The following is a 25,780-nucleotide window of genomic DNA, read 5'->3' as shown; positions in this document are numbered from 1 at the left end:
TAAGGACAGATAATTTTCCATTTTGGTGAAATCAGTGAGTATCTTCATGGAGAGGGCCACAACATCCTTTGATTTCACTTTCAGGCGGTCAGTTAAAGTAAAATCTGAAGAAATCAGGGCAATTCATGTTGCCAGATCTTTCTAACTGTAGAATTTTGATCCACCAATACTGTGGCAAATCTATAGTCCTATATAATAAAAGGCTAATAAGCAAATCAACCAAATGGCAGAATGACCAGTCGCTATAATGCGCACTGACCACCAGGGGGTAGACACTCAATGCAGGAACTGCCCCACTGGTGGTCAGTGGGCTTTGACAGGGGGAGCACCCCTCAGCCAGAAGCCAGGCTAATGGCTGGTGAGCACAGTGGAGGTGGCAGGAGCCTAAGCTGTCAGTCAGACATCCCCTGAGGGCTCCTGGATTGCAAGAGGGCTCAGACCAGCCTGAGGGACATTCCCCCCAAGTGCATGAATTTCATGCACTAGGCCTCTAGTAGACTTATTAAAATCTATAGCTGGAATGGGAGTTAGATTCGCCTACTCCAGTGCTATCATTCTACACATGACCCCAGTCACATTATCCAGAGACAGAGCTGGAACACAGACCTTCAAGGTCTGTAAAGGTTCAGGCTTGGTATTACCTGTCTTTGGTTACCCAGCACCCAGAGGTGGGCCTACAGAATACTGAGGACCAGTGATGGCTGTGCAGTAAAATTCAACCCGGATCTCCTCCTGTATTGTAGCCTATTACTCTCTCCACTGTGGCATTCTGTCCGTTGTGATTCATGAGGATTTTTAGAGTGTGGAAGGTCTGTTAATGAAATGCTAACTAAAACAGCATCCAGGGTATTGGAAAATATAAAACATGAATCTATGGATCTTAGAATAGAAAATGATAAGGATAGTTTAGAACAGTGGTTCCCAACATCCGGCACATGCCCACAGGTGGGCAATTTGATTTTTAAGGGGGACAATTCAAGAATGAGTTATTAACAATTATTTTTTTGTATTTCTTATGGTCCTAGGGACTACATATACTATATATATATTTACATATTTATGCATTTTAGTTCTCTATTGTTTTGAAACTTTATTTGCTATTTTTTCATATCACTTCATATTATTATTTTTTAACAATTTCTTAGTTATTTCTTCCTCAGTATTTCAACTGTCCTTTCGTTCTTTTATTTTTCTCTTTCATGGATGCCATGTTCTGTAGAAGCTTGTTTAGACCAAGTTAATGGCCTTTTAGGCTTCCTCCATGTGAATAATAAGAATTACACTTATACTTCCTTCACTTTTTGAATAATAAGAATTATATGTCACAGGGTGGGGGGCAATCAGGATTTTAGAGGTTCTTAGATGGGGCACAGCCCAAAAAGGTGGGGAACCACTGGTTTAGATTGAGGTTAAGATACCTCACTCAGGAAAGAAGAAGGTGCCTTCCAGGGTACCAGTGGCAGGGAATAGAACCCTCCAGAGGCTGGAAGGGGTCTATGATACAGTAGTCACTTCTCTATCCAGTCACCACCAGCCACCTGAACAAGTGTCAGAACCCAGCCCATGTCAACTTTCCCCAGGAGAGGAAGGAGCCGAGCCATCAAGGAAGAAGAGAGATGCACCACCTGGCCAACATATCCTATCACCTTAAAAATCCCAAATTTGGTTTATGTTCAAGGCCAACCTTAGAGCTGGCAGACTGGATGGGAGAATTTCCCTGCTCCAGAAAATCTCCCTGCTTGCTGATGCTGGAGACAAAGTTTCATGGGACAAAGTTTCTTAGACCACCAGACACAGAAAGGCGTGATATAGAACTGCTGGTTGAGGTAACACACGGGCTAAATTCACATTCACCTTCAACCAATCCATCAAACAGCATTAATTATATCAGGTCCTTCCAAATTTTGGTTATGTGGCCCAGATGAAGTTACGGAGGAGTCTCTGGCTGCTAAAAAAGGAGAGAGAGGAAATGCATGGAAAGAAGAGGCTGTGAGCTCAGATATATTTAGAACACTTGGTCATTTTGCTGAGCCAACATGGCTCCCTCTTCAAGTGGACTGGGACAAATAGCAGTGTCCTGGAGTGGTTTTATCATGCTAATGCACTCAGACAACTGCACTTCACAAGATTTAGAGGAGGTTTTGAAGAGTTTGTTTGCACCAAGCTGAGCTTCCTTAGAAAGCTTTCATTAATCAGGATATAACTGAACACAAGGGGCACTTGGGAGCTACCTGATTTAAGGCAGAGGAGAAGGTGCAGTCTGAGTGGTGTCCAAGTGAGGAGCAAGAAGAGGCATCTTTTTGGTGCCAACCACTGTACTAGCTTTCCCACAGCAGTGATTTCCTGCAATCTTAGGAGAAAAGTATTATCTCTGCTATGCAGATGAGGCAGCCAGCCGATGTTTAGGGGCTTTGAATAAAACTGGGCCATGGTCATTGAATGATAAGTGGTGGATTCTCTGACACCAAAGTTTATGCTCTTTCCACTTCACTACGCAGAAAAGCTAGGAAGGAAAGGACAATCCACTGAAACCCCTTCCAGGGGTGACTTATCAACAGAGCTCAGGATTTAGTAGACCTCAGCAGATGGGGGCTCCAGCATGTATTCTGTAACTGTTTATTGAGCGTCTGCCATGGGCAGAGTATTGTTCTGGGTGCTAACAAAGACAGGGCTCTAAAGAAAGACACAGAAAAATAGTACCTCCTATGCATGAGTTTTCCATCTAGCTGAGAGGAAAAAATGAATGCAAAGCACAGAGTTAAGTAATATAAAATAATGCAAGTTAGATGACAAGAACTATGGGACTTAGGAGATGAGAAATATCTAAGTGAGATACTGTAATTATGGGAGGCCTTTATCAAACAGAGGGACTCATCCTGATCTTTGCAGAATGACTGGTATTTCAGGGGGTAAAGAATGGGAGAACATTCTAGAAAGAAAGACATGCTATGAACCAAATCAAGACCAATGCACCTGACCTAAACAGAAGTTTAAGAACTTAAATCAAGGACACTTGGGATGCAGTGATGAGGACAGCTATGCTGGAGCAGAGATATTGTGGAAATAATCTAGATTCTTGAATGTTAAGAAGTCTATTAGAAGGGGAAAACTTTTGTGTTTAGGATTACCTAATAATAATAATTATTTTAACCTTCCAAGTAGAACACCCAAAGTGGACAGAAATGCAGTGACTGTGTCTGCAGAGCAGCAAGAAGGTATGACACAGCTGGGAAAACGTCCTCTCACATTCCTTGTTTCTCTTCCAGGGGCCCCACTGCCAAGTCAGTATGAATAAATGAGCCAATTTACTATATGCACCTCATGTATCCAGAGGACAGTATGCGTGTCCACCAGTAAAAAAACAGCCACAAGGGACTGTTACACCATGGGGGACTGTTATACCACTTAAACCATGAACCCTAGCTCTAATGGTTATGCAGAAGGCTCTGATGACAATTCCCTTTGGTCATATTTATTCTGTAGTTGTTGTTTGAGGCAATAAAAATCCTATATAATCCTACTATATAATAAAAGGGTAATATGCAAATTCACTAAACAGTAGAATGACCAGTTGCTATGATGCACACTGAATACCAGGGGGAAGAGACTCTATGCAGGAGCTGCCCCCAGGTGGTCAGTGCACTCCCACAGGGGGATCACTGCTCAGCCAGAAGCCAGGCTCACGGCTGGCAGCGTTGGTTGGTGGCAGGAGCCTCCCCCACCTCCGCGTCAGCACTAAGGATGTCTGACTGCCGGCACAGACCTACTCCCCACGGGCATCAGTTGGACAGTCTCTGAGGGCTCCCAAACTGCTAAAGGGTGCAGGCCAGGATGAGGGACTCCCCGCTTCAGTGCACAAATGTTGTGCACCAGGCCTCTAGTAATAATAATAATAATTACACATTACCAACAAATTTACAAATTCTCGGCAAGGTGGTCAGCATGTGGTCAAATTGCTGTTGTATTTTTTTAAAATTATGCTTGTACTGACATTGGTGATTACATGATAAGCAAACCCAGGAAAAGGATTTAAAAAATAATAAGCAAATTATAGACAAGGCAGAACCAGAAGACTACGTTAACTCCAATTCACGTGCCTGACATTTATAAATCAGACTCCCTTCTTCTGTTATTCCGGAGCACCCCAGGACTTGGTGTTACTGTGGAATACCAGTCAATGTGGAATGATCCGGAAAGCCAGGCAGATATAAAATATAAAAATATAAAAGAAAAATACAGAAGACTATTAAGTGGCAATTACCAAATAGTCCTTTACACATCACTGTCACTCTTCATGTCCAAGATTTTACATAAAAAATAGGGAAAAGCAAGAGCATCTGATAATCAGTGAGATTAAATCTATGTTCCTTGAGAAAGACTTTGGTTAAAAATTTTTTTCAAAAATTATACCATGTAACAAAAAGCACTTTAGCTCTATATGGAGGTGATTATTTAATCTAGCAATTTCTTGACTTCCGTAAGGACAATGAAATTGGGGATACCATAATGTAAACCCTATGTCTCACCACGCTTTCATTCACTGGCAATTAGAACATGCATGGAAAATCAGGATTTTTTTTTTGAGCCAGGAGAAAGGAGGGAGGAAATATAAAGGCTGAGTTTCAAGAGTCACAACTTATTTAAAGTGATTTTGACTCCTGAGAGAGGAGAAAAGGCTGAACTTCACAAGACAGATGTGGTCAGCAAATTCCCTTCCAAATTAAACACAAGTCCTCCTGGCCTTCTGCACGCTCCTCATGGCTATCTGAGCTCTTCAAATAGCTACCCTGCTCCACAGTTCTGAGTAATCACCTCTGCATAGAACCTGAGAGAACGTAAACCTGCCAGGCGGCAGTGTGATTTACATGGTGACCTGAAGATGAAAGCAGTTTTTGCATTTTTATTGGAGAAAGCCCATTAACTGGATACTTTACATTTCCCTCGAAAATCTCCCTCCAGTATGGGCATTTCCAAGTTTTTGTCAATGTCCAGTCTTAAGAAGAACATTAAATTCCATCACTACCATCATAATCATCCATCTACATTGTAATGGGAGGATTATAGGGAGGTCAATTTAGCTATGTTGGAGTACAGGAACATTATGCCAGGCTTGACCATCGTCCCTGACTGGATGGAGAGTCAAATCACTCAGGAGTGGCACTCAGAAGCAGGAAAGTGCCCAGGGAAGTCAGCATCCAAGGAGCACCTACCCAGGTAGTAAGGAAAAGGAGGTAAATGCTTAATGTTTCCAAATCATGCATTTACTTAAGACCCCTAAATGTCCTTCGTTCAAGTAATACATTCATAATTTAACTTTGCCATGTCCACATACCACCTAAAATTTGTCACTTTCATGTTTTAAAATTAAAATTTATTTTATATCAACTTGTTGCTTAACTTTAATCTTAGTGAAAAAAATCAGTGAAATTGCGAGTTTGATATGCCTATTATTTTCTAAACCACATATTTCCTAATATATGTTTAAATACTATATTTCTAAAATGTAGCCTTACACCAATGCTAATTTCTTAGTTTTGATCATTCATTACATTTGAGCAAGAGATTCATTAGGAGAAGTTGGGTGAAGGGCACAGGGGCATTTTCTGCATTGTTTTTGCAACTTTTGTAAACCTAACATTATTTCAAAATAAGTTACCATTTATTGAGCAATGCTGACATCAAACAAGGACTCACAGGTAAAAGAAATATCAAGTTTCTTTGTCTTTAGGTTTCGCTAGAACTGTATCAAGTCCCTGTGGAGATTATGGTTATTACATATTCCCACAGACTATAACTTGCAGTTGAGGAGATCATGAGAAATTGTGGAATGTGCTCTCTATTCCAGATTACTAGACTAAATATAACTGAAACCAAAAAGAATTAAGAGCTGATAGTGGAGCCCACTTGTTTGGTGTTATCTCCGAACTGATTTAACCCACTGGATAACAGCCCCAATTGTTTAGGGGCAATCTGATCTAGTTTGGAGGTGCCAAGGTTTTCAGGTGCTTAGAAAAGTTATTAGTGATCTATCATCACATTCGAGAAATCCATTCAGGGTACGATGAGATTCCAACTCCTTTCCACAAAGACACTTTAGAAAATAATTTCCCAATAGGTACGCCATAACATACTTGCATGCTGCAAATGGGCTGCAGATATGCAATGATGTACACCTCCAAGTCTTGGGATAAGGGGTGGGAACTGGGATAAGCCACAGTCCCTAAGCCCAACACCTCCAGCCATGAGAAGACATGTAATTTACTTCAGGGAGACACAGAGAGATCTGCCATGAACAACTGCCTTAAATCCTCAAATCTCTAAGTCTCTAAGTGTCGATGCCCAGAATTGCATGGTCCAGGACCAAGATTTGAGAAGATCAGAGTATTCATTGATTCCTTTAGCCTGCAACCTTAGAAAAATCAACTTTTAGTTCTATCCTTCTGGCGGTAAATGAAGGTGAAAATGCCTTGAATTTAGAGTCTGTCTAAAAGTAGCTCAAACCCTTTCAAATGGCTCTAGAACAATAACATCCCCCTTGCTTTTAATCTCAAGACCCCTGGGAAATAAGCCAAAGTTGCTTTAAATGTCATAGGCTTTCCATCAGTGTCCCTTGTGACCTTTAAGAAACTAAAACAGTGTGCCTTTCAGGTTTACTGCATATCCAAAATCCTGAAGTAAGTGGCTCAAGAAAAGCACCTCTAAAAGCATCTTTAGGTGCCAGGTGTCAGAGATTCTTTATCAATGACGTTTCCTTCCTGACTTCTACAAATTCCCCACATGGCTGAAGGGGCGGGGGCTAAACACAGCACATCTAAGTGGTAGACGTTATCGTGTGTGATATGCATGTGTGCATACATATGCCTGTGGGTATGTGTGAAGCTCTGACCTCCAAAGGAACCACATTAACAAAAACAGAGCTGGAGTAGGAGGAGGAGACCAGGAATATTCCTTCATTCATTCATTCACTCTTTTTATTCTGTTTATTCATCAAGTAGTGGCTACCAGATATGCACCAGCATGAGAGTCATTGACTACAACAGCAATTTTTAACTGGTGTGCCACAAGAATTTTTGAAACATTCAATACCTATTTAGTCAGGAGCACTGACCTCTTTTCCCTTAGATTGTTGAATAAAAACTGACAACAGTTGCCCTAACCGGTTTGGCTCAGTGGATAGAACATCAGCCTCCGGACTCAAGGGTCCCAGGTTCGATTCCGGTCAAGGGCATGGCTTTGGTTGCGGGCACATCCCCAGTAGGGGGTGTGCAGGAGGCAGCGGATTGATGTTTCTCTCTCATCGATGTTTCTGACTCTCTATCCCTTTCCCTTCCTCTCTGTAAAAAAATCAATAAAATATATTTTAAAAAAATGACAAGAGTCAACACTATAGCTGTCCAGTGTGAGTAAATCAAAATTATACCTATTTTTGTCAAATTGGCAAAAAACATAATATATAGGGTGTCCCCAAAAATGTATACACACTTTAACAATTGATAACTCACTTAATTTTTATTCGATTGGCATAAAAATTTTAACTGACTTGACATAATGGGTGAAGCCAGACTAAGTTTTGAACAAAGAAAGTTTATGTATAAGGGTCACTAGACTTTTTTTATGGGTATACATAAAACATAAAGTTTATTCATCGGCAACAGTCAATGAATTGAAGGCACACAAATTCCAAATGAGATGATTATTAATGTTTGTGATTCCATTGCTTTGTGTTATTGGCAGTGCCTGGACCAGAACAGTCAGGTCACCAGTTTGAAAAAAGACATTGACAAAAAAAATTATTCATTTCTGTAGATTCTTTTAAGTTTTGAAAATGAACTGTATGTTAAAACTCTGACTTTATAGACATTCAAAGTGTGTATACATTTTGGGGGGACACCCTGTAGTTTTTGGTGTACCAAAGAATTTAGTTTATGTGTGCCATGAGATTGAAAGGGTTGAAAATCGCTGGTCTAGGGGGAAAAAAACAGGAATAAAATAAACTGATGAACCAAATAGATTCAGAGACATAGAAGCATGGAAGAGACTGAGGAATTTCAGAGAGAAGGCAGGGGTAAAGGGTGGGGGTAGGTTAGAGATTAACCAAAAGAATTTATATGCATATATGGATAGCCCATGGACATAGACTGTAGCTTGTGGGGTAAAGGTTCAAGGGATCAAGGGAAGAAAAAAGAGGGAAGTCTGTAATATTTTCAACAATGAAGATAATTTTTTTAAAAAAAGCAGTAATACCACCTAATGTTACTCCGTTGTAAGTGTAACAGAGATGTAAACCACGGGTTGCAATATTCACATGAAAGTTAGTTGATTCTTTCTGAAATATAGGGTCAGGCCCCATGGGGGTGAAGTGCCATGCAACCTAGGTCAGAGGTTCTCAAACCTTTTGGTCTCAGCAACCCATTTCATTCTTAAAAATTACTGAGAATCACAAGTAGCTTTTAGTTATGTGGGCTATATCTATCAATGTTTACCATATTTGAAGCCAGAACTGAAAAATGTTTTAAATATTTAATTCATGTTATTTAAAAACCATAATAAGAAATCCACTATGTATTCACATGAACCATATATTTTATGAAAAAAAAATCTTTTTATGATAAAAACAACTAATGAGAAGAGTTACCTGTCTTATAGTTTTACAGCTCTCAAATAATACCCAGCTTAATGAATGACAGCTAGATTCTCATCTCTGGTTCTGCATTGACTAGATTTTGGCTGAGGTCCATGAAGAAAATCCTGCCTCACAGAGATAACATTACAGGAGAGAAGAATTTTAGTAGCCATTTCAGAAAAGAGTGGATATTCTTTGATGCTACACCAAAACTCATTAAGTAGCAATCTCTTAAATGGGAGTGGCAATGTGGAAACAGAAACCATACAGTAAACATTTTGTATACTCTTCATTAAAATCCATTATCCATTTGAAATTTGAATGTACCTTTTTTATTTTTTTTCAAATATATTTTTTGACTTCAGAGAGGAAGGGAGAGAGAAAAAGACATCAGTGATGAGAGAGAATCACTGATTCAGGTATCGAGCCCACTACCCGGGCATGTGCCCTTGGCTGGAATCAAACCTGGTACCCTTAAGTCCGCAAACCAATGCTCTATCCACTGAGCCAATATTTGGTATTGAGATGTAGGTCACACACAGAGGGGGCCAAAGTCATGAGAACTGCAGAGATACATAGTTGGAGCCCTCATACAAATAAGTCTGACAACCACTTTCACTGACCTGAGCCTATGAGTCCCTTTTATCATGTACCTCAGATGGTTAAGCGTTCTCTTACTTGCAATGGAAAAGTTCCAACTAATATGAGGTTAATTTGAAATGGTGCTACAGAAACAGGAACCGCATCCTGGAGTACCTTCCATGCCTTACTGGGAATCCTGAGCATTCTCCAGCAGGTCCTGTGCCTCAATACAGTATCACAAGATGGGAAATAACGAGGCTTTTGAAGGTGCCACCCACTGATTTGGGGAGGACTCTATTTTTATGCCCGGCCACATTTGATTTCTTTCAGTTTTACAAAGTATCCTCTTACTTTGAAGAGATTGTGCATTACCCAAGGAAAGGAGGAGACAATTTCAAGGAAGATCAGCAGTGGCAAATGCCACAGTGTGCCTTTAAGATGAGATAAGAGTGTTCCTTAGAGTCCTAGCTGGTTTGGATCAGCAGATAGAGCGTCCAACTGCAGACTGAAGGGTCCGGGTTCGATTCCAGTCAAGGGCACATGCCCGGGTTGTGGGCTCAATCCCCAGTAGGGGGGCGTGCAAGAGGTGACTGATCAACGATTCTCTCTCATCATTGATGTTTCTATCTCTCTCCCCCTCTCCCTTCCTCTCTCTAAAATAAAAATATATTTTAAAAAAAGTGTTCCTTAGACTTAACATTGGGGGTCAAAGGCAACCTCATTGCAGTGAAGTAGCCAAGAAGTCAAAAGCCACTGTGAACAGGGAGAGATAAGGTGCTGGCTAAGAGGTACACATAGGTAAGCAAACAGTCTTTTTAAGACAGGAGAAACATGAATATATATCTATAGGCTGCAGGGAAAGGTCTAGGAAAAAGAAGGGGAAAGAAAAGTAAATATCTAGAAGAGAGAAATGACAGACACAGTGAGGCCCCAGAAGAGGAAGAATTCTTGATACTGTGAAGACAGAGTTGTATATTTTTTTATTTCTGGTAACATCCCCAGAGCCTACTATTAGGACCAGTACTTAGCAGCTACTCAAATAGTATTGGCAGAAGAAGAAAAAAACTATTGTGTGATGAAAAATTTTGGCAAAGCTTATAAAAACACATTCTTAAAACAGTTCTCATTTCTGAGAAACAAAGTATAAAATATATGGAATATTTTGTTTCATGACTAACAAAATGAGTCATTACTACAATGAGGCATTTTGACCATATCTACATAAGTATAGACATTGAATTGAGCAAACAAAAATAACATAATTAGAAAAATAAACTTTTAGTACCTCCTCTCTATAAGGCACTGAGGTTGGCTTCAGAAAGCTACACAAGTTGCCACGAGTGATTTTAAACTGTTTGGGTATTAGTTGTAGTTTCAAGGCACTGGGAAGTTCCTTTTATAAATATATTTTTATTGATTTTAGAGAGAGATGGAGGGAGGAGGAGAAAGAAACATCTATCAGCTGCCTCCTGCATGCCCCCTACTGGAGATTGAGCCCATAACCCAGGCATGTGCCCTGACCAGGAATCAAACTGGTAAGTTTCTTTACAATTACTTATCTGTGCTATCCAATACAGTAGCCAGCAGCCACATGTGGCTACCGAGCACTTGAAATGTGGCTAGTCAACTGAGATGCACTATAGGTATAAAATACACCCTAGATTTAGAGACAGAACAAAAAGAATTTAAAATGTTTCATCAATAATTGCATGTTGATTATATGTAATAATACTATTTTGAATATAGTATTGTTGAATTTTATAAAGTATTGGCAGTTGGAGATGAAAAGGTAAGAATGAATGTTGGAGGTAGATCTACAAGTTTGGAAGTTGAGGGTGTGTACAAATCATGTCTGCTAGTTTCAATTTTTAAGGTAAAGTATGAGGCAAGGTCTTACGCAAAGTTTAAATGCTTGACTATTTCTTGCATCCTTTCACACATTTTGGTTTTTATGCCTTCTACTCCCTGCTTCCTTACGCTAGAGCTCCTAATTTATCCCCAAAACTCAGAACCCCCATGCTTACCCAACTAAATCCCATTATCCTTTAATCTCAATGTAGACCATTTTCTCTGGAAAGAATTTCCTATGATCCTGTCTGATTTAGCGGCTCATTACTTACTAAGGAACCAGTTCTGAATTCAGCCATTTCATGAACCACAGTGGGTAGTGCAGTGGCTGAGATTATAGACTCTGTAGGTAATTTCACTGCTATTTTAATTATCCAGAGGAAACAAAGAAGTAAAGCTTGAAAATTATTTTTAGGAAGTAAATGTAAAATTAGTATCAAATCCTGACAAAGATACACACACACACAGATAGATACACACACACACACAATAAGGCTACCTTCACATAGAACTATTGATGCAAAATATTAATACAACAGAATCCAACAGCATATTGCAGAAATAATTCATCATTTACCTAGTGAGGGTTGTTTCAGGAATGAAAAGTTTAATACTAGAAAATCTACTTATACAATTCATCCTTTTAAGAAATCTAAATATGATTATAAATATTGAAAAAATATTTTTAATTAAAAAATAATTTTTGGTAATAAAAAACACTAAATTCTTATTTAACATGATACTTTTTATCTCTTTTAACCCAAAATCCATTATCATAATATCAAGACAGCAGGTTTGTTACCATTAAGTCAGGAAAATACAATAATCCATGTTATCACATTCATATTTGACATTGTACTGGAGTTACTACCAGTGTAATTAGACAAGAGAGTAAAATTAGAAGTATAAACACTTGAGTGGAAGATGTAAAATGGTATTTGCATATGATATGTCTGCATAACTGAAATATCCAAGAGCACCAACTGAAGCATACTGAGAGCTAGAGGACTCAGTAGACAGCGGGTTTGAAAATTAACACATAAACATCAACAGCTTTCATATACACAAACTGTAATCATTTAGAATATATCTATAAAAAGAATATACTCCTTTTACAATATCACAAAAAATAAAATACCTAAAATTAAATCTAGCAATAAATATACAAGCACTGCATGAGAAAAATATTCCTTTAAAACTCTACTAAAAGGCAGACTAAAAGACTTCAACAAATACAAAAGTACTGCTTCTTAAATAGAAAAACTAAATATCATAAGAAATAGATTATTCCTTAATTTAAAATTTTAACATGATTTGAATAAAATAACACGTTTTTGTTATTCTTGCTTTCTTGTTGTTTATTTTTGCTTGTTTGTTGGCTTTTTTTTTAGAACTAGACAAATTTCTTGGAAAGTTTACATGAAAATAAATGGCTAGAACTCCAAAAAAGAATAGTAGCAAAGAGTGACTAGTCCTACCAAATATTAAAACTACAGAGCTTCAATAAATAAAACAATACAGATAAGCATATGAATCGGTATAAATAGTAAGAGTGACATAAATGGATCTCAAAAATATAGAGCTGACAGGAGGTACAAATGTTATTAAACTTTTGTGTTTCTCAGGTCAATCTGTCTTTTATTACAGGGAGGTCACAGCCAAGGATCCAGAAAGATAAAGGGGAAATTATTTTCCTCCCCTAGGGAGCAACAGGCTCTATCACATAGCCTAGGAGTGCCATAGGCTAAACCAGGGGTTCTCAACCTGTGGGTCACGACCCCTTTGAGGGTCGAACGACCCTTTCACAGGGGTCGCCTAAGACCATTGGAAAACACATATATAATTACATATTGTTTTTGTGATTAATCACTATGCTTTAATTGTTCAATTTTTAACAATGAAAATACATCCTGCATATCAGATATTTACATTATGATTCATAACAGGAGCAACATTACAGTTATGAAGTAGCAACAAAAATAATTTTATGGATGGCAGTCACCACAACATGAGGAACTGTATTAAAGGGTCGCGGCAATAGGAAGATTGAGAACCACTGGGCTAAACCATCTAGGTTGGTGTGCGTGCACTCTAGGATGTTCACACAAGGACTAAAGGCACACTTCTCAGAACATATCTCTGTCCTTAAGAGCAGGATTGTACGTAAGAATTGCACTCTAATAAAAGTTTTGCTCATGGGGAATGGGCAAACAATTCTGATACTGCTATAGATGCACAGCGGAATTGAACAATACAATAAACAGATGGAAGGTAGTAGGAACCAAATTTCTCACTGTTGGAATAAGCAGAGCAAGGGGAGGAGGCTAATATGATTCATGGATTAAACAATACATTAGATAATGAAAATTAGGTCATGATAATTAGGTAACAGATTAGAGCTGGAGATATCAGTATGAACTAATGTTTGTCTTACTCTATATACAGATGGTTACATACAGAAATATTTATAGATACGTGTATTAGTTAGTACACACACACATATTTCCTTGCCTAGAAACACCACCACCCCTGATCTGGTTTCTAATACTATTCATCAATTAAAAGAATCAGGGTTCTTTGGAGAAACAGCTGGTTCTAGGACTTGGGCAGGCAATATACAAAGTAACCTGGGGCAGCCTGTCCTGATCCACAGTAACAAAGTGCTCTAAGAAACAAAAACAGAACAAAACTCACACTAATGAGGGTCTGTCACAGAGACACAGAAGTCAACGGAAAGAATTTCCATTAGCCAAAGCTGGAACAGTGTGAGCATTGAAATCTATAAAGTAATATTGGATTATAATCCAAAGTATAAAATATTCATGAGTCCACATGATACAAATAAATGATTACATAAATAAATTAGTGGGGGATAATAGATAATTTTCTCATGTAGAATAATTCAGTATAAGTTATGTAGATACTTTTTTAAAAAGGTAGACCTTAACTCCCCATTCCTTTGGTATGGACTACACATAATAATATCCTTCAAAAAGTACAGTGTGGACAAAGAGGGAAAGACGCAGCCAGGCTGCTGAAAGAGTGACTTTAATACCTGACCAGAACTCCTCAAAACTGTCAAAGTCATCAAATCAAGCCTGAGAAACAGTCACAGGCAAGTCACCCCTCAGGAGAGGCGCTAACCAACTAATGTGGTATACTAGATGGGATCTTGGAACAACAAAAAAAGGACATCAGGTAGCCCTAGCTGGTTTGGCTCAGTGGACAGAGCATCGGCCTGTGAACTAAAGGGTCCTGGGTTTAAATCCTGTCAGAGGTACATGCCTAGTTGCAGGCTTGCTACCCAGTAGAGGGCGTGCAGGAGGCAGCCAATCAATGATTTATGTTTCTATCTCTCCCTTCCTCTCTGAAATCAATAATATATATCTATATATTTTTAAAGGATATCAGGTAAAAACTAAGAAAATCTGAATAAAGCATGGACTTAATTATTCACAATATATCAATATTGGTTCTTTAATTGTAACAAATGTATCATACTAAACGTAAAATGTTTATAAAGGGAGAAACTGGATTTGGGGTCTATGGGAACTCTTTGTACTATCTTTGTAATTCTTCTGTAAATCTGAAACTTATAAAAAAAATTTTTTTTAAAAAAGCAAAACCAAGAAACTGCCAGAATGTTTGAAGTCCCTCTTCTTTTCCTCCCCTTCACAGCATCTTCCATTTCCATCACACATAATGCCACCCTTTATTTTGCGTTTCTTGCTTCCTTGCTTTTCATAAAAACTTGCCACGTTTGGATGTCTTTGAACAATGTCTTGTTGTTTTGAATTTTATATAAATGAAATTACACTGTATGTATTTTTCAGCTAGTAACTTATCCTCATTTAACATGACAGTGTGACATGTATCCATGTTGGTATATGTGGCTACAGCTCATTTATTTTCATGGCTGAATGATGTTTCATTGGATGACAGTAACACCATGTACATGTCCAGACTCCTGTTAATGGACATTAGGTTGTTTCCATGCTTTGCTGTGACCAACAATGTTGCTACAAATATTCTTGTGTACACATGTAAGAATTCCAGTATAATAAACACCTAGAAGTGGAGTTGCTGGGTTATAAGGCATGCATGCTTTCGACTTTATTTACAATGCCAAATTGTTTACAAAAGTTGCCATGTCAATTTAGATCACCATTGGTAAGGATTTACTTTTTCCAAATTTGGTTCCTTGGGAACCTAGGGATCAATAGAGGTGCTTTGTTTTGTTTTGTTTTTTTCTCACAGTTTTAAACTGAATGTGATTAGAAAATAATGACTATTCCATATTTGTAATAAAAATAGGGTGATAGATGCTGAATTGTGGTACATGAGAAATCACCATAAGTCTTAACTTGTCCTGGGAGATTAACTTGCTCAATATAGTGATTTTTCTGCCATCTGTATGCATATATTTGAACTTGGTGTAAAGGGGAAGAAATAAAGACTTGGCATTTTCCGGCTGAAAAGGTGCCAAGTTTTCTTCTTGTGAACTGGCCTTAATCTAAGATTGGTTTAATTACATTCGTAAAAAGAAGGTAAGGTTTGTTTTGGGATAGAGGAAGAAAGGAAAAGAGAGGAAAAGAGGAAGGAAAACAGAGAGAGAGAGTGAGGGAGGACGGAAGATATAAGCTCTATAAAACAGGTCCTTAATCTTCCCTAAGAAATTAAGCTTGTATTTTATTTTTCCTTGAAAAATGCCAATAACTTGAATTTAAGTCATTTATCAGTATATCTAGAAGAGCATCTGAATTGTTGTAAAATTCATCACTCCCGCATTCAAAATTTCTTTGATGTAAAAAATCTACATTTCTGTAGAGAAACCATAAAATAATAACACTATGAATTAGTGCATTCTGCTAGTATGAGTAATTTTAAGTTCTGCAGACCCTCAGTGAAGATTGCTACCATTCATCCTCCCTTGTCTTGGATGATGGGCTGGCACTCTATACAAATTTGTTTACCAGTATTGTTAACCTAGGCAGCTCACTGTAGCTGAGAACCAAGGAGGGAAAACAAACTGTAAAGATTCTTTTCAAATGGAGAGATGCGTGAAAAGAATGCTAGGGATGCTTCCTGTTAAGCTAAAGCTCACCACTAATAAGGCTCTGTCTGATATTACATTCAAAGCCAATGGAAAAGCTCGGTAACTGCTCCTCTGCACCTGCACTGGCCTCTGACAGTGGGTTCCAAGCACAAGGCCACCGAATTCCAAGGTCAGTGCCTTGCGGAAGGAGCTAGACTACAGCAACTCCTGGATGACTCCATTTGACCGTGGAGCATCCTCCCTGGATTCCCAGTTTGCATTTCCATGGGTCCTTCTAAGAAGAGCACTGGACACGTCGACTTCACCCACATATCACAACTGTGGGTGCTAACACACCATGGAGCATGGCTACCCAAACGTGGAAACAGCAAATAAGATAAGAACTCCCCAATTCTGCAGAGGGAAGTAGACTAACTTAGGTATGTCTCGATACTTACACACCTGTGCTGCATTAAGGTTTGTGTGAGCAATCAGTCCGTGGGCAAGGATATTCAAAGGGATTCCTCTATCCAAATGAGCTGAGTGGGCTTTCCCTTTTCTAACCGTTGCCAGGACTTCTTTTATCCAATTAAGGCCTATGAAACAGTAACTGAGAGAAAGCCTTAAATGCGAACTGACCGGAGTCTGAGTGATGGGTCCCTCACCTGTTAGCTATGTGATACATAAGCCTGTTGTATTACCCTAAAAGTTACTCAACTTCTCGGACACTTCCTCTTCTCCTCCATTGGGATACGTGGAAAAGCCGGGAGCCGACACCGGATCTGTCTTCAACGCCTGTTCTTTTAACCACCGCACTGGACTGTTCCTTCCTTGTGGGGACGCACGATAGCTCTGCGGGCTGACTGATCTTCAGGAGGACCTTCTCCCATCAAACCCTGACAGCTGAGGCTCAACCCCCCAAGGCCGAGAGCAAGCGTGCCTCACTCAGCTTCACGCATGCGCAAGCTGGGGCTGAAGCAGAGGCGCAGCCCTTTCTCGTAGTAATAAGACGGTCAGTGACGTCCTGTCACAGCACAGAAGTCGCCCTCCCGTGTGGAAGCCACCCTGCAGGCCAGCCAGCCAGTGGTCTCCCAATCAAACGTGGCTCCAACACGGGAGTGGGCGCTGTTTGAAAGCCGAGGTACAACACCGAGGTTGACACAGGAGACGTTCATTGACTAACCCCGACAAACTTTTACATTCTCCTGAGAGGGGCAACAGGCTTATGTACCTAAATATCTTAAATGCGAAATTAACAGTTCTCCTATGATGCTGTAGGACAGCGGTTCTCAACCTGTGGGTCGCGACCCCTTCGGCGGTCGAACGAACCTTTCAGAGGAGTCGCCTAAGACCATCCTGCATAGCAGATATTTACATTACGATTCGTAACAGTAGCAACATTACAGTTATGAAGTAGCAACGAAAATAATGTTCTGGTTGGGTCACCACATGCGGAACTGTATTTAAAGGGCCAGAAGGTTGCGAACCACTGCGTGGGGAGTTGTACAGCACTGCTGAGGCAGAGGTGTGGGTTACCTCACTTAGCCCTGCTGGCCAGCTCAAGTGCCACCAAGGACAGGCCCGGCCACGGGGCAGTCAGTGTTCGCGAGAAGCAAGGCATACCTCGACTGAAAACGTTCATATTCAAAACACTTTACAACGATGTAGCCAAGCGAAGCACACCTGGAAGTCCCATATGCCCCTAGCACCACAGTTTGCCAATCTTACCTCCGACAACAGGAGCCTCCGCCACGCCTTCCTCCTTCCTCCGCAACCCGCTCCGGATTCCCCAACAAGATGGCGACCGTGATGCCGCAATGGTCGCTGGGAGTCGGCTGCACCGCGTTCTGCGTCATCAGCCTCCCCGCCTGGTTCTAAGGGGAGAACCACGCCCCATTCCACGGGGCCAGGTGCCATCCTCCCGCTCTCCTACCACAAGCTGATCTCCATCCCCGCCATCCACACGCCATTCCCGCCTTCACTCCCACCACCATCCTTTACGCAGCTGTTTTCCATGATGTCACATGGCTTCACCTTATGCCAAGCCAAACCAAATCAAATCTGCCTTTAATTCCGATCATCTGTGTTGTTTAATCCACGCATAGAGCACAGAAGTGGACAAAGACTGCTTTGGAGGGAAGGGAAGGCTTCATAGAGATGTGACATGGGTGCAGGTTTAGAAGAAGAATGGATGACTGACTGCCAAGTGGAGAAGGCAGGGAAAGCATTCTGGGCAGAAGGAACAGCATGTGCAAAGTCTTGAGAGAGTCCTGAAAGGCCATAGCAGGCTTGCAGGAATAAGGCTGGAGAAGCTGGTTGCAGCTGGAAGAAGACCCTTGTCTGCCACACTGAAGTGGCAGAACTTGATCCTGGAGACGAAAGGAAGCCAAAGGGTCTGATTTTGGTCAAGGGCCCTAGTCGAGCTCATGCCTTCATGGTGTCTGATCTAATCATGCAAGTATCGCCTTCCTCAACCTTCCTATGCTACACAATCAGGTGTTCTTACTTGCAGCTCTTACAACATCTCAGTCTGTGTTTCCACTGACTAGAGAAGACCAGAGGGTGGGAATCTTTTAGTTTTTTAATTAACTTCTATGTCTTAATAGTGCCCAGCAAGTAAATGCGCAATAAATTCCCAGGATTGACTAATTCGGATTTTTTTCCAGGGGATACAAGCAAACTAGGTTCCAGAGATACAAGTAAGGAAAGCTCAAAATCTAAGTCACCACAGCCCTTCCTATTGGCTCTAAGTGGCAGGATCCAGGACCACAAAAGTTAACTTCAAAAGCAACTACACTTGAGTCTACATTCCATGGATTTGGATTCCTTTCCCTTTCTGCCCAGCTTTGCCCCACCACTCAAGAAGAGCTTCACGCCAACACCCCTGGGAATACTGAGCCAAAAGGAATAGGTACCAGCTCATCTCTAATTCTAATGCCCCCACACACACCCATTGGCTGGGAGGGTGGTGGACAATCAATGCATTTAGCAAATGCATCTGGCTCTAAAGTAAGAGAGAGAGAGTCTGTTCCTGTGTATAAATGCCAAGTTGCAGGAGGTTACCATAGCAACTCCAGCAGGGTGCTGCAGTGGGCAGCTTTGCACAGAGGTGCAGGAAACCCATTCTTTAACATCTGGGCTTTTGCTGTGCACACTGCCTAATAGGCCCATCATGGTTTTAGGCCTTAGCTTTGGGATTCTGCAAAAAAAGGAAGTGGAATTTTGAATATTTGCTAGTCTAATCTCCCTTTTTTCATATACCACTCATGCCCCTTTCAACACAGTAAACACTGCATGAAGCCCAAAAAACAGGCTCTTTAGAAACACGTAACTCCCTATACTCATTCTTATGTACTATGATGAACAGATTGTACTTGCATATCAGCAGGACTTTGGCATGAAATTTACATCCACAGAATAACCAGCAATTGCACACTGTAATGAGCAGCATGTCCACAATGTCTCCATTATTCCCAGTCAATCCCTAGTTCTCATCATGTTATGAGTACATTTTTAATGCAAAAATAAATAATGCCATCAAGAGCGTAGGTGTTCTTAATAGGGTTGCCTGAGCAGCACTCCAGGAACTGTAAACCAACTTTTCAAAGGTCAGGCAATTTCAGAAATAGCTCTCCCACATGGGTGGGAAGTGAAGATTTACTCACCCACTTCTTGATGTGTTCAGTGTGAAGATATCTCTTGTGAAGAAAGAGCATGAGAAGATGTTGAATAACATTCTACTTGTAGCTCTAACCTACATGTGGCCATCAGGAGGCCATGTCCCTGCAAAGTGAGCCCTAGTTTTGTAGGGCATTAAGTAGCTAAAACAGTCTCCTAAACATTTACATTATTTGTTTTTGAATCTAGAGACTCACTTGTGGTTATCTCTGAATTCTCTCCTGGGCAAAATAAGAACGACTTACACCATCACTAAAGAAATGGATTGCATAGTAGAGAGCTACACGTGCGCAGGGTGAGAGCTGCACGTGCACATGGAAAAGCGAAGGAAATTTTGGTTAAACGAAGTCACATGAACCTCTGCAAAGGTACTGCAGAGACCTTTGCAACTTGGAAGTGGAAAAGGGGTTGGGGATTAGAAGTGAGGTAGTGTTTCCAGTACCTGAAGGAGTTTCGTGGCCTAAGAAAATTAAAACAGAGGCACCAAGAGAGATACATAAACAGACAAAGGAAGGAAGGAAAAGCCTCTTGCCCAGGGAGCCAGGTGTGCAGGAATGTCTAGGCCTATCTGAGGTGTCCTGGAGAATAAAGAGGATGCCAATATCAATGGAGTTCAGCTGGATGACTTCTTTATCCATGGAATTGTGAGGTGGCATGGAGATGTGGACATGACTGTTATATATGTAGGTATGAAGGTAGGACGTGCCAGGATGGACACCAGGGGTATGAGAAACTTGAGTGTTCTGAAGGAAGGCCAGAGAGTTTCAGTCAGTACCTGGTGACAGAAAGGAGCTCTCAATAAGTGAAGACCAGAGATCCAGCCAATAAAAAGTGGCCTGCACATGCCTGGCAAGGTGACAAAGGGATGTCTGTCTCCTACTCCCCCAGGATATGCTGCCGGTGGAGTGAGTATCCGAGGGGTGTGAAGGGAAGGACTGAGCATGTGGCCAGGGAGTCTGGAGAAAGGCTTATGGTAGCTGCGCTGGTAGCGGCACACAAGTGCTGTCCATGCGCTCCTGAATGAGAGCTGGGAGGTCAGGGCTGGGAGAGGTTTCTGAGAGACTGACAACCTGTTCCTTTGAGTCAGGGCAGCTGAGGGAGGTTGAGGGCCCAGCGTCCAGGTAGGATGTGGGAAGAAGCCAGGTGCACTGAGGCGCTAGCCTGCAAGTGGGTGTGGAGAACGCTTGGTAGGGGGAGGATCCAGCGAGGTGGGAGTGGGGGAGGGGAGGTCGCCGGCCTGTGGGTGGGTAGGGCGAGCCAATGTGGGGGTGGGGGTGCCCGGCCAGCGCCTCAGGCAGCCAGGACGTTCCTCGGGACTCACCTAGCACGAAGTAGGGCAGCTCCGTGTTCTCCAGGTCGTCCACCACGACCATTTCTCCCGGGAAGTCGTTGCGCACCGAGAAGAGGAGCTTGGGCTCAGAGGCCGAGGGGCTGTGCATGATGCTCAGGTCGTTCTCGCGCAGGAAAGGCAGCGCCGACACCGTGATGCTTTTGAGCTTGCACTCCAGTTCCTTGGAGGGATCCGCGTCGCCCGCTGCCGTGGCCAGCACCACCGCCGGCCCCCAGCAGCAGGCGAGCAGGGCGCAGAGCCCGACGAGCGGGCGCGCGCGGGAGGCGGGGGCGGTCGGGAGGGGACGCGCCGCGGGGGAGCCCAGGTTTCCCCCACCGGAGGCTGCTTGCCGCGCGGGGCTTGGGCGCTGATGCCTGGAGAGCCCGCGTTCTTTGTTTCTCAGAGCACCTAATCTGGAGAAGGGGAAAAGGAGGGGGAAGGAGAGGAGAAAACGGGAAGGAAGGACAGGGGGAGGAAGGGAGCCTAGGATTCTAGGAGAGCAGGTCAGTCCCCAGCAGGCTGCCCGTGCCCAAGCCTTTCTCCTCCTTTGCCTCCCTCAGGAGGAGCTGACTCTTGGCCATTAACTACCAGCAAGGCATTTTTAGAAATGGGTCTAAAATCTCCCCTCTAGCAACATCATCCAGATGGCTGGGAAGGGCACAAACACGCAAGGTGCTTATTCAGAACAAGTGGTGGAGGTGGTGGTGGAGGTGGTGGTGGGAGGGGTTACCCCCAGTTATTTTGTGGACATAGGTGGCCCCATTCTGTCTTGTTTAAACCACTAGTTGGACCTGTATGCCGGATAAGCCGATGCTGGGATAAACACACTGTGTATTTTTTTACTCAACACTAACTTTGCAGAAATAGTTAAAGAAAATGTTAGTTATATAGATAAATATAGATGGAGAGGTAGATATGAACAACAAAGAGCAAAGCCAATCTACTGCACACAGTGAGCAGGAGACCAGAACTTTCCTTTGCAACTTCTCTCTGCCTCTTCCTTTCATTTCTGTTATAAATGTTACCTGTTATAACCAATATACTAGTAAAGATGACTTGGGGGGTGCTGTAATAAATGTTGAGCCTTTAATTTTAGAGAATCCAGTAAAGTGAACGGAATTGGAAGAACAGGAGGCAAATTAAAGTTTCGAAGCACTCTGAACAAATGAAAAAAGAATAAAGGGATATCCTTGGGTAGGGCCAAGTCAAGCCCAGCCCAGTCAAAGAGTAGAACAGAACAGATAAAAAACAACAACAAAAATGCATATAAGTTTTGTTTCCATCAGTGCTGGGCAGTGTTGCCTTAAAGTAATGACCTTATGCAATAAACAGTGGTAGAAAATGACACTATGTGTGCTGGAATCTGATCTCTAACAGAACTTTCACATGATAACCAACAACTTTTTGAAAGGTATGCCCCTCCACCATCATTGATTCAATGCTGACTTAAATACTAGTGATATAAGGCTGTTACAGGTAATTCTTACTCCATAGGAAGTTTTTGGACCACACTCTTTAAAGAGGACTCCCATTTTAGAAACAATTTCATTCTTCCTGGTATCAATTTATTGGCATATGTGAATGCATGTCCTTAAAAAAAAAAAAGCTTTGCCATATATTTAACAAAGTTACGCTAATTGATGGATGGGAATAGAGAAAATGAACCATGATTACCTTCAAAAAGAAAAAGAAAAACTTTATTGCAAGTCTGAATCTGTTGTATCTGGGAACTAACCCAGAGGTATATTACCATGTAGCATTGCAAGCTCCTGCAAAGCAGATTTATCAGCTAATGACCTTTCTAAAACTCTTCCTCATCTTCATTGTTCCCCAAGGAGGTAGTGAGGTAGAGAAAGACTCCATGATACCTTTTCCCTACTCTCACTAGCATAAAAAGTAATATTAAACCTAGTTAGACAAGATTTATCACTGAAAAATTAGGATAAATGCCAGGAAAACATACTTATTCCTAAAATGTGAGAAATAGTGAGAAATTGCCAGATCACCTATTAATCCAGTCTTTTGTTTAACACATGAGGAAATTGAGGCCAGTGAAATAATTGGGTGATTTACCCAAGATCAATCTGCTGAGAAGGGCTAGAGATAACTCATATTTTTTCCTTAGTACTCTTTCCACTATGTGGCTATGGTAGAGCATCCATGAATTATCATTGGGTTCTGTGGGTCATCATAACTCATTCAGTAAACATATGCAAACGTACCATATGCTGGGCATTAGGCTAGGCATGGACAAATACTAGGGGGAAAAATCTCTGCTTTTGAGTAGCATCTAATAAATTTTTTTGAAATCTCTCTAATTTTCTGAAGTGTCTTGAATCATTTTAGAAAACCCAAGTGAACCATTTGGGGTCGATTTTCTGATAAATTGATTTTAGTATTCTGTGCTTATCTATAGTTATTTGTACATGCTTATTGACATTTATAAAAAAAATAGTACATGGCCATTTTTAAATGTATACGTAGTTGGAATTTGGTGTCTAAGCCTTTGTATACCTCTTTCTCTATGGAATGACTGAGCAAGAAAACTGTACAAATAAAAAGAGATAGTATTTTGCCTGAGCACTGGATTCCTGTAAACTTGGATACAATGTCACACAATGTCACATGGCTTCCATCTAGGGAATTAAATACTTAGAGATAGGAGAGAGTTTGAACTTCACAGAAACCAGCCCATCTGCACAGTGTAATGTCTTAAGTTTAAATGGAACTAGAAGTTTGTATGCATCTCTATCATTACCTTTGTGTATAGCAAACACGATGTAGTGAAACCACAGACCTGGATTCAAGTTTCAATTATGTAATTTGCTTATTTGGAGGTGAGCCTGGACCAATCTTATCTTTAATGTTCTCATCAATAAAATGAGGTCAGTGAACTCTGCCCATCACATATGCTACAGATACTTTAAGTGCAAATGTTTATATTCACTAAGACACTATAAAATATCAAGTTCAGGTTGTTATCCCCAATCCAGACTTTTCTCCTGAGATCCATCTTCCTATATTTAAGTATCAGTGGCCTTGCTCCTTGACTCATAATAGCTTCCAAATGCTTCCCCTGCTATTAGCCTATTCTTCACACAGCTGCCAGGTTATCTTCATGAAATCTTGCTTTCATCATGCCATTCTAAACATTTCCCCCACTACGGGAATAAGTTCAAGCATGGTTTAGAAATTTAAAAACTCTTGCAAATCTCATACTATGTATTCTCTTAGATTTATTACTTATTATGCTGTCCTTCCCCCCTCCCCACAACAACACACATATACAACCCCATCAAATTAAAGCCCATTTTTGCTTTTCTCGTGCATTTTGTCTACCTGGAATGCACCACTATGTGTTCCCTAGATCTTCCCATCCATGCAGACCAATACCCAGATTCTTTTATGCAGTGAGACCTTCCATCACTTCCTTTGCTCATAGCTCCTCTCACAGAGGACTTACACACACACACACACACACACACACATCCTTAGGAGCCAAGGACCATTTCCTAAGACAATGCTCAATATTCTTATTAGCAAAATAGAAACAATGATACATATTTTTTAGAATAGATGTATATATATATCTACACTAATAAAAGAGAAACATGCAAATTGGTGTCACTCTGCTACACCCACCAGCCAATCAGACTGACTATGCAAATTAACCCAACAAAGATGGTGGTTAATTTGCATACACAGGCGCAGAGCGAAGACTGAAGGCTCTGGCCAGAGTGAAGACTGAAGAGGCTTGGCTTCTCTGCTGCGGCCAGACCAAAGGCCTGGGTCCTGGGTGCCGGAGGAAAACTGGTGCCAGCAGCCAGGGGAAGGAAGGCCTATTGCGCGAATCTTCGTGCAACTGGCTTCTAATATATATGCTCTGACACATTTGAGGCATTTAGTTGGTGCTCAACATGATAGCTTTTACCATTATCCCCTCATTCTGTTACTTCAAAAATAATGTAGTCTTCAGAATCTTCTTTGTGAGATTTTGTTCCCTTTTAGTAGCCAAAAGAAAATTAAGTGATTTACACTCTTAGCTATATATGCCGGATAATGATTGCATGTGTCTACCAAAAGACATGTACAGGAACATTTATAGCAGGTTTGCTCATAATAGACAAAAAATGCAAACCAAATATGCATCAATTGGAGAATAAATTCATGTAATATAGTCATGTAACAAAATATAGCACAGCAATAAAAAAATCAACATGTAATTAACATGGATGAGTCTCACGGACATAATGATAAATGAAAGAAATCAGGCCATAAGAGTAAAAGTGTATAGTCCAAGATTCTATATTTATGAAATTCAAGGAGAGGTAACATTAATCTTGGAAGGTGGAAATCAAAATAGTGGTTATCACTTGCGGAGAGAGGTTCTGACTAAGAAGGGCAGGACAAACTTCTTTGAGTGCTGGAAATTACGTGGGTAGTGTTCCAAAGGATACATGTATAGGCAAAATATCATCAAACTGTACACATGTGGAATTTAATGTATATTATGCCACATTAGATTTTTTTTTAGAGGGCTAAGGACTCCATAGGAGAAGAAAGTACAAGTAAGTTTTTCTTTTTCCAAGTTGTTTTCTCGTCTCCCAATTTCACCCCCTTTCCTTCTTCCTTAGAGATCTCGGAAAATTTAACTTTCTTTCCATTGAAATTGATCAATTTGTTC

At 41.0% G+C, this 25,780-nt stretch overlaps 1 protein-coding gene across 1 annotated transcript in view; it reads right to left on the bottom strand.

Annotated features, from left to right (window-relative positions):
• Positions 1-25,780, bottom strand: part of ASTN1 (astrotactin 1) — a 299,182-nt gene that overhangs the window by 261,750 nt on the left and 11,652 nt on the right. The window contains exon 2 of the mRNA XM_006754536.2: positions 21,088-21,509. Within this exon, the coding sequence (XP_006754599.1) occupies positions 21,088-21,509 (422 nt within the window). The remainder of the gene's footprint in view (positions 1-21,087; positions 21,510-25,780) is intronic.

This window comes from Myotis davidii, unplaced genomic scaffold (genome assembly GCF_000327345.1).
Source record: "Myotis davidii unplaced genomic scaffold, ASM32734v1 scaffold591, whole genome shotgun sequence".
NCBI lineage: Eukaryota > Metazoa > Chordata > Mammalia > Chiroptera > Vespertilionidae > Myotis > Myotis davidii.
This window is presented reverse-complemented; position numbering and strand designations above follow the sequence as displayed.